General features: G+C 44.0%; 1 protein-coding gene across 1 annotated transcript; it reads left to right on the top strand.

Moving 5' to 3' along the window:
* The first annotated feature begins 1,102 nt into the window (after positions 1 to 1,102).
* On the top strand, positions 1,103 to 9,012 carry LOC308652437 (large ribosomal subunit protein eL39-like). The gene is made up of 3 exons (XM_081300283.1): positions 1,103 to 1,246; positions 1,362 to 1,446; positions 8,563 to 9,012. Exon 3 carries the CDS (start codon positions 8,622 to 8,624, stop codon positions 8,775 to 8,777), a length of 156 nt encoding a protein of 51 aa, XP_081156409.1. The 5' UTR covers positions 1,103 to 1,246; positions 1,362 to 1,446; positions 8,563 to 8,621; the 3' UTR covers positions 8,778 to 9,012.
* The last annotated feature ends 1,157 nt before the right edge of the window (positions 9,013 to 10,169 follow it).

The following is a 10,169-nucleotide window of genomic DNA, read 5'->3' as shown; positions in this document are numbered from 1 at the left end:
CAAACTTCCCTAGAGTAGTGTTAACTGATTAGTGTTTAACCCAATGCCTAAGGATAAACACACTGGACAGAGCTCTTTGTATTTCTCTCCTCTCTTCTGGAACCACACACAGTAGCTCTGCTCAGAGAAGTGCCTTGGCCATCCCCAAACAAAACATTTCTCATGAATTTCTGTTTTTCTTTTTTTAAAGATACTTCCAGAATGTGTTATTTTACCATTTCTACATTTAATACACCAGGCACTTCAGAATAACTGAAAAGACCCTGTAGTTCCAGGAAGTTTTTTATATCGTCCCCCAGGACTACAGTGAGGAGTCACATGCACATGGGGAACAGCAGATCCGATGCGATGCCCCGGCTCAGAGCTGCCTTTTCTTCTTCGCCTTCTGCTCCAGGCCTCCCAACCAAATGCACCACGCCTGGTATCTTCTAGAGGTTATCTAACAACTCCATCCCAAGAAGTCATTTCTGGAACACACTTCTTTTCTACAATGCTTTTCCTACTTTGCCCTTGAAACCCAGCACCTGTCCCATGCTGCGCAAGTGTCCTACCACTGAGCAATATCACGGCTTTTTTACTTACCTATGTTTATTTACTTATGTTTAAATTTGGTACCTTGGATTGAACCCAGGGGCACTTATCCACTGACCCACATCCACAGCCCTTTCTATTTTTTAATTTTGAGACAGGGTCTAAGTTGCTTATGGTGTGGCTAAGTTGCTGAGGCTGGCTTCAAACTTGCAATCCTCCAGCCTCAGCCTCCTAAATCGCTGGGATACATGGATGTGCAGCATCGCCCAAGTTCAAGTCGTCTTTTAAAAGAAGCAAGGGGGAGTGGACAGCAGTCCGTGGGTTGTTTCCGCCGCACACCCGCCCCAGGGCCGGCCGCACACCCGCCCCAGGGCCAGCTGGCACGTTCTAAGCGTCTGCAGAAGTTCTTCTTCCGGTTCTGGCCTCCCAGGTCAAGACCTGCGGCCCTGTGGCCACCAACAGCCCTAACGGCCCTGGGACGCCGGCTTCCGGCCTGAAGGGGGCTGTGTACTGCGGAAACATCCGGGTGGGACCACGCTGCCACCCACTCAGGTTCCAGGACCGCGCATAACCCGGCACCAAACGGGAGCCCTAGCCTGGGGCCAACTTCCGGTGAGGCCTGGCGCTCTTCCGGCAGCCGCCATTGCCCCTGCTGGCCACTCCTGCGGCCCAGAGACCCGGAGGCCTCGGCCTTGAGGCCGTCGGCTTGACCCAGGTGGGTGGACTCGGCCGGCGGCAGGCAGTGGGTGGGACTCCCCACGTGTGGACAGGCCTGGCGCCGGCCCGGCCCTGGGTGCAGGCGCCACGTCCTCGTCGTGTCTCTTTTACAGTTGTCGCCGCCCACGGAGTCGCCGCCCGCGGGCGCCCAGTAGCCCTGCGTCCGCACCCACCTTCTCGACCTCGGCCACCCTGCAGGTAAGAGGGCGCCCTGCGCAGGCCCGCGGGGCCCCAGGCCGCCCTCCGGTTCCTGGTGGTTTTCCCCTCCCGCGGGCGGAGCTCGAGGCCGCGGCCACCCTGCGGCCTCCCTGTGGCCCCTGATGGGCACCGGCCTGGCCCCCAGGGCGCCGAGGCGGGAGGTGTGACCCTCTGACACCGAGCTGCCGCCCTGCCCGGTTTCACCCCGGCCTCACCCCAGCCTCACCCCGGCCTCACCCCGGCCTCACCCCAGCCTCACCCCGGCCTCGGGTTCTGTAAACCCTGGGAGGTGGCTCTGGGAGGGGAGGCCCCGCGTGCAGGACCCGCATCCCACTCTCTGGCCCTCGGAAGTCCCTCTGAGACCTGGGGATTGAATTACTGAGTGTCCTTTGGACAGACGTAGAGGTGGGCTTTTTGAGGTACTGCCTCTGTCCATGGAAGTAGGGAAACTTGTAGAGAAGCAGAGACCCCACCCAGGACCTCGAAGGTGCCAGGCGTGCACTCCACCTGACCCACCAGCTCGGGTTCTCCGTGGTCTTGCAGTGATGGAATGGAGGTGGGGGCAGGCGGGCTGCTGCAGTAATGTGGGCAGGAGGGATTAGCATCTCGTGTTTGCTGAGAACTGCTTCGTTAACAGTTCCTTAGGATGGGCTCCAGCCCTTGGGGACATGAACATTTCAATTTCCCAAGTGCTGCTCTGGTTTCCTGGATTCCATTCTCAATAATGGCCTGAATTTTATTTAGCTTACTCAACATTGGACCCCTGATTTACCTAACTACACTAACTACCTATCTGTAAATCTGGCTTCTTTATGAGCTACTTATTTACGTTGTTTTTGGTTACTTGCCAAACATCCTAAATTAAAATAGACAATAAAAGTCTGTCCTTCTTCCAAGTCATGTGTTTGATAGCAATTTCCCCTTTATCTGCCAACTACCAGTTCCCATTAATTTGGAAGGGTGCAGTGGAGGACTCATTATTTAACTACTGAGCCATATCCTAGGGCTTCGATAAATTGCTGAGGCTAGTCTCAAACTTGGGATCGTCCTACCTCAGGCTTTAAGAGTTACTGGGATTATAGGCATGTACCACCACACCCGGCCACTATTAAGTTTTAATATTCACGTACCGTTTAACCCAGCACCTTTTCTACACACTCTTGGCTCAATAATTTATAGAACTAGGAGATAACCAAAAAGCTTTTACCAGAATAATGCTATCAATAGAATAAAGGAGGGCTCGCATCACCTATGCTTTTCTGTTTAGAATAGGTCAAATGAATTACTGTGTGTCAACACAGTAAAATATAGCGCAACCTTTATACAAAATGGACTAGCTCTGACGGAAAGAACTTCAGGACATACCATGGCCTAGTTGATAAGTAGGATGGAAGGATAAGCACATTTGTGTAGTTTGTCTGTACCTATGTACAGTCCTCCTTCCCCTCCCTCCCTCCCTCCCTCTTTCTTATTCAGCTTTCTCTCATCCACCCCCCTCACCATCCCCACTCTGTGGTATATGTATGTAGATGTTTAGGGAAAAGTTGATAAACTCTTGTTAGGAAGGTTGGAGTGAGTGGAAGTGTGGGTAAGTTTACTTACAAAGAGGCATTTTAATTTTTACTATATAAAATATGCTTCTGTGTTGTTAGAGCTTCATAAGGTTGCATACAGATAACTGGGAACCTTAAAAAAAAAATCATGCAATGGCACACGCCTGTAATCCAGCAACTCTGGAGGCTGAAGCAAGAGGGTCACAAGTTTGAGGCCAACCTTGGCAATTTAGAACCTGAACTAAAAATAAAAAAATAAAAATTCAGCAGTAGCACAGTGGTAGAGCACCCCTGGATTCAATCCAAAGTGTGTGTGTGTGTGTGTGTGTGTGTGTGTGTGTGTCCCTTTATTTATTTGCAGTTCTTTTTTTTTTTTTTTTTTTAAGCAGACACTTTTTTTTTTTTTTAAAGAGAGAGGAGAGAGAGAGAGAATTTTTAATAATTATTCTTAGTTCTTGGCGGACACAACATCTTTGTTGGTATGTGGTGCTGAGGATCGAACCCGGGCCGCACGCATGCGAGGCGAGTGCGCTACTGCTTGAGCCACATCCCCAGCCCTATTTGCAGTTCTATTTAACCACAAACTCTGGGTTACTTCTCCACATAAGAAGTGAAACTGAGCAGGCACTGTCACACATGCCCGTAATCCCAGGGCCTTAGAAAGGTGAGACAGGAGTACCCAAACAAAGTTCAATGCCAGCCACCGCAGTTTAGCGAAACTAACAAACTTAGTGAGACCCTGTCTCAAACATAAAAAGGGCTGGGTGTGTGGCTCCAAGGTTAAGTGCCCCAGGATTCAATCCCCAGTACCAAAAAAAAAAAAAAAAAAAAGTGAAACTTAAATCCCTTCCTCTTCAATTGTGGGATGTTCCATAACAATTTGTCCTCTCCTTTCTTGGATCTAGAATCAGTTATTTCTCTAAGTAGCTGTTTTCTTACAGTAGGAAATAATATTTAAATGAAACACTGGGGACAATTTATGTTATTAGCTTGGTCATTGTTCCCTGCCTTTTTCAGTGGGGAAAGGTAGGAAATAAGTATTTCCTTGTTTCAAAAGATAAAATAGATCCTGAGTTCCCAGGAGTTGGAGAAAGACTTCTTTGGACAGAGGTGCCTTTGTGATGTAGATGAATGTGCAGTTCCCCATTCTCCTTTCTTCAATTACCTTTTTAAAGTTTAGTTGCGAGTACATACCGTTAAATAATTTTTTCATAATAAATCTTATTTAAATTGGAACAAGAGACAATTATCCTTTCTTTTTCTAATATAGTTACCTGTGTCTGAATCATTCTAATTAAATTGAGCCCTTGCATGACCAATGTTACTATGTTTTCTTGGTCTAGTTAAATATTTTAAAAATAATCTTTATTCAGAAAAGCAAAAAAAATTATAATTCTAGCACTCAAACAATTATTATTAAAATATTTAGCAAAACTTTTACACATATAGGAAAAATAATACTGTTTGAGAAAGGATTTAAAATGAAAGACTGAGGTCGTGAAATTCTTTCACTGAGGGGAAACTTGAGGCAGGAGAGTTGGCAGGTCATTCTGACCTCTCAGGGCCAACTCCCTCTCATGGAGGTAAGTCCTCCTAGTAAAAGCTTTTCTTTACAGAGATTCTTTCCTAGAATTAATAACCTGAGCAATGACCATTCATCAAGCTGTGCTATTCTTTTTTTTTTTTTTTTTTTATTAAAATTCTCTCTCTCTCTCTCTCTCCTCTCTCACTCTCTCTTTTTTTTTTTTTTTATAAAGAGAGAGTGAGAGAGGGGGAGAGAGAGAGGGAGAGAGAGAATTTTTAATATTTATTTATTTTTTTTAGTTCTCAGCGGACACAACATCTTTGTTGGTATGTGGTGCTGAGGATCGAACCCGGGCCGCACGCATGCCAGGCGAGCGCGCTACCGCTTGAGCCACATCCCCAGCCCAACTGTGCTATTCTTGTTGACCAGTATCATCGTAAGAACCAAGTTACTGTGATTCCCTTTTTATTTTTTATCTGTAAAATCAGATCCTTTGTATGCCATTTGGCTTGAATAATAGGGTCTTTGTTTTCAATTTTGTGGTGCCTCAAACTGCCTTGTGTTTGGGGATGTAGTAAGAGGGTTTCCTTCCACTTCCCTGTTAGTTCTTTTGTGACTCCTTTGGCTGAATCTAGGAGCCCCATTAATGTAAGAGCTGCTTAGCAAGAAAATAATAAGGGGGTTGGGGATGTGGCTCAAGCGGTAGCGCGCTCGCCTGGCATGTGTGCAGCCAGAGTTCGATCCTCAGCACCACATACCAACAAAGATGCTGTGTCCGCCGAGAACTAAAAAATAAATATTAAAAATTCTCTCTCTCTCTCTCCTCTCTCACTCTCTCTTAAAAAAAAAAAAGAAAAAAAAAAGAAAATAATAAGTTTTTAAGAATTAATGTGGGGATATTCATAACAGAATGAAGTCTGAAGAAATGACCAAAGCATGATGCTTATTTTAGACAAATAACAGTATATTTGTAAAGGAATCATCGTAGGATAAATGGATGTCTGAACTAGGGTCGTAAATTCTAGGGATGTTACTGAGAAGTACATGGGGGAGAATAGACGCGTGTGGAAGGTAAGAGTTAAAGAATTTATTCAGGTTGCAGCCCTAATAAACAGTCTGCTGTTTCCCAGCCTTGGTATGTGAAGGACATCCCTCCCAAGAGAACTCTTGTGACTTGCTGCATGTAGGAAAAGAGAGGCTGAATATCCCTTTCCTCAGTGATTTCAGCTTGAAATAATTACTATACCAATTTGCCATATTTTGTTTTTTTGTGTTTTTGTGGTGCATGCTACTAGGGAAATGCTCAACCACTGAGCTACACCACAGCATTTTTTTTTTTTTTTTTTTTTTGAGGATTGAACCCAAGGCCTTGTGCAAGTTAGGCAAGCACTCTACCAGCTGAGCTATGTCCCCAGCCCTGATAGTGTGACTTTTTAAAAATTCCTTTCTCCTTTCCTTTTCTATGGAATTAAAAAAAAAAAAAAACCAACTATGATTTATTTTCTCAGTGATTACAAAGGGATCACAACTAGACTCTGTTTTTCAGCGCTAACAGTTGAACCCAGGGCTTTCTACATACCAGGCAAGCATTCTCCTGCTGAGGTACATCTCCAGGTACCTTAGCTTTAATAATATGCAGAAACTATGCTCTTACACATTTCCTTCCTTCCCCACTTCCCCCTATTGAATCCAGAACCTGGAGCATGCTACAAAAGTACTCTACCACTGAAGTATATGCCCAGACTTAAAATCTTTATTTCAAGACAGGGTCTTAGCTGGGCACAGTGTTGCACGCCTATAATCCCAGTGGTTCTAGAGGCTGAGGCAGGAGAATCACAAGTTCAAAGCCAGCCTCAGCAACAGTGAGGCACTAAGCAACTTGGTGACACCTGTCTCTAAATAAAATACAAAAAATAAGGCTGGGGATGTTGCTCATTGGTGGAGTGCCCCTGATTTCAATCCCTGGTACCAAAGAAAAAAAAAAGACAAGGTCTTGCTGGGTTGCCCAGGCTTGCCTCAAACTTTCAGCCTCTTGAGTAGCACACAATACCCTACTTCTGCATTAAATTGCTGAGGCTGGCCTCTAGCTTCCAATTCTCCTGCCTCAGCCTCCCAAATTGCTGGAATTATAATCATATGCCACCATGCCTGGCTCTTTCACCACTTTTAATATGTTATCCTGTTAGGTAGGAGTTCCGGATGCGAAGATGGTGTCAGTAGGGTACAAGAAAAATGCGACTTGGAAGACAGGACAGGGAGTTGAGTCATCACATCCCTGTATATAATGTTCCGGTACCATAGCGACTCCTGCCACTGAGGATTTATTGCCCATGATAACTCCCACCACAGGCTTGGAATCTAAACTCACCAGTGGGAGCAAATGTGGGGAGCTCTCTATTAGGTCCACACACGGAAGAACGCCTCACAGCTCAACATAGGAGGCAAGAACTTGCAGACATTGTTTTAGCCACTCTGCTGTACCTGACTGAATGCCACTTTTATCTTCACCTTCAACAAACTGTTCTTTACCTGTTACTTCTGCTTGACTTGCTCAGTTCTTTACTGGGAACACCGAGGACCTGGACTGCAGCTGGAGACCCCAGCCTTACAAATCCCATTGCTCTCTTTTTTTTCTTTTTCACCTGGGATTGAACCCAGGGGTGCTTAACCACTGAGCTACATCTCCAGCCCTTTTAATTTTTTATTTTGAGACAAGGCCTCACTGAAGCAGGCCTTGAATAAGAGATCTTCCTGCCTCAGCCTCCCGAGCCACTGGGATCACAGACATGCCCCACCGTGCCTGGCACAATTCCATGCTTTCTGACCTCCTTGGTTTCAGCTGGGAAATTGGCTGTTTACCTCTCGGAGGATCCCTGTACATGATGGGGTGCTTCTCTCGCTGCTTTAAAGATTTTCTTTATGTCTTTGGGTTTGACACTTTGACTATATTATGTCAGCATATGGCTCATTTGTTTATCTTTGTGTGATTTCTTAGAGATTCTTGGATGCATAGATTTATATCTTTGATCAAATTTTGGACGTTTTCAGCATTTATTTTTTCAAGTATTCTTTCTTTCCCTTTTTTCTGTTTCTTTCCTGAGATTCCCACTGTTTCTTCTGTCTGTTCCTCTGACTTTACAATCTCAGTTGACCTACACTGAAGTTCACTTGTTCTTTCTTCTGACTGCTCAAGTCAGCTGTTGAAATGTCTAGTGAGCTGAGTACAGTAGCACTCCCTAAAATCCCAGTGACTTGGTAGGCTGAGGCAGGAGGATCATGAGTTCAAAGCCAGCCTCAGCAACTCAGTGAGGCATTTAGCAACTCAGCCAGACCCTGTCTCAAAATAAAAAATAAAAAGGACTTGGGATGTGGCTCAGTGGTTAGGCACCCCTGTAAAAACAAAAAAGAATTTTTGACTTTATTGTTGTTAGTTTTATCAGATTTAATCAAATGTGCCAATTGTTCTGGAGTCTTTAAGTTCATGCTCCAGGGCTGATTTTGGTTTTATCCCTGTTGGAATTCATGTTGTTCCATATCTATGCCATCGTCATCTCCTCATTCTGGGACACTTTTTGTACATGGTTTTTTACACTTCATATTTTCTCTGTATGCTTAATTTTCCACCTTTCCTATCGCTCTTTGAGTCCGTGAGTCTTGTCTTCTGTGTCCCATTTTGCAGGAGACCCATCTGTGGCCACCTATTCTGTTCTTATGTCCAACACTATCACGGCCTGGTGGTTCTTGCGACAGGAGCCCGCTGTGTTGCCCAGGCTGGCCCCACTCCTGGTCCCTGTGGGCCTCAGCCTCAGCCTCAGCCGCTCCCCCGCTGGCAGGCAGCTGGTTTATTGTTTGACACATCCTAAGTCTGAGGAATAGTCTCTATTATTTATCTATCCCATTTGCCGTTTCTCTTCATAATTAGTCATTTTAAAAGTCCTTATCTTTAACCCTAATTTATTTCATTTGTTGCTGTGATTTACTTAAGTGTATTCTTTGGATCACCTTTTTTTCCTTTTTCTTTTGTTCCTTAATGCTTAGAGATTTTTGGCTCTCTCCTTCCGACATCGTGGTATGCACAGTGGACTCCATTCCTCACCATGTCTTCTCACAAGACTTTCAGGATCAAGCGATTCCTCGCCAAGAAACAAAAGCAAAATCGTCCCATTCCCCAGTGGGTTCAGATGAAAACTGGTAACAAAATCAGGTACAACTCCAAGAGGAGACACTGGAGACGAACCAAGCTGGGCCTTTAAAGAATTGCATGTAAGATAGCTTACATGTTTATGCTTCATCGGGGCCATTGTCACCTTGCCATATCAAGCTGAAAATGTTACTTATGTCTGAATAATGGGGCATGTTTACTGGGAATATGATTTTTTCGATTTGTTTCTGGTCTCTGCACTAATAATTAATAATAAATTTTGAAAAACCATTTTGTTTGAAAATAAAAGGGTTGTTCTGGATGTATTCCAGAATTTAACAAGTGTTTGCTATTGTCACTGGTGTGTTTTGTGGTGGTGGGAATCAATCACAGGGCATTCTGCACTCACATACATTTCCATTCCATAATAAATGTGTTAAGAAGAAACCTATGTGTGTCACTGTCAGAATATTCCAGTCTTTACTTTTGCCAGAACATTTCCACATAACTGTTAAACTCCATTGATGTTCTTTTCCCAGTAATGGTCCTCTGATCCTTCATTTATGTTCCCAGTTAACAAATTATTTTTTAAAAAATGGCTCTCAGCAAACCCACATAAATACATTTATCTCATACTGTCTAAAGGCACCAAAACCATTCACTGGAGAAAAGAGAGCCTAGTCAATAAATGATGCTGAGAAAGTTGGAGATCCACATGTAACAAAATGAAATTGAACCTTTACCTCTCGGGCTGGGGTTGTGGCTCAGTGGTAGAGTGCTCGCCTAGCATGCACAAGGAACTGGGTTCGATCCTTGGAACCACATAAATATGTAAAAATAAAGATACTGTGTCCACCTAAAACTTAAAAATAAATATTTGGAAAAAATTTTTAAAAAAAACCTTTACCTCTCACCCTGCATGAAACTCGGCTCAAAGTGGACCAAAGATTTAAGCACTCACTAGACCAAAGACACCCTGCGTCTAATAGAAGAAAAAGTGGGCCCAAATCTTCTCCATGTCAGCTTAGGATCTACTTTCTTAACTCGCCTCCTAAAGCATAAGAAGTGAAATCAAGAAATCAATGAATGGAGGGCTGGGGATGTGGCTTACGGTAACGCACTTGCCTGGCATGTGTGAAGCACTGGGTTCGATTCTCAGCACCACATACAAATAAAATAAAGGTCTTTGAACAACTGAAAAAAAAATTAAAAAATCAATAAATGGGATGGATTCAAACTAAAAAGCTTCTTCTCCAGCAAAGGAAATAGTAATGTGAAGACAGAGCCTACAGAATGCACATCAGATAGAACACTAATCTCCAGGATATTTAAAGAACTCAAAAAACTTAACACTAAAAAAAAAAACCCAAACAATGCAATCAATAAATGGGCTAAGGAACTAAGCAGATACTTAAATATACAATCAATCAACAAATATATGAAAAACTGTTCAATGTCTTTAGCAATTGTTATGCTCGAATTCAGGACCCCCAAAGACCACCAG

This window comes from Spermophilus citellus, assembly GCF_964194105.1.
Source record: "Spermophilus citellus genome assembly, chromosome: 6".
Taxonomy (NCBI): Eukaryota; Metazoa; Chordata; class Mammalia; order Rodentia; family Sciuridae; genus Spermophilus; species Spermophilus citellus.
The sequence above is the reverse complement of the archived record's forward strand: the minus strand, read 5'-3'. Positions and strand labels throughout refer to the sequence as shown.

Excerpts from the sequence above, each read along its gene's own strand:
- LOC308652437 (XM_081300283.1), top strand. The coding sequence starts at position 8,622 with ATGTCTTCTCACAAGACTTTCAGGATCAAGCGATTCCTCGCCAAGAAA.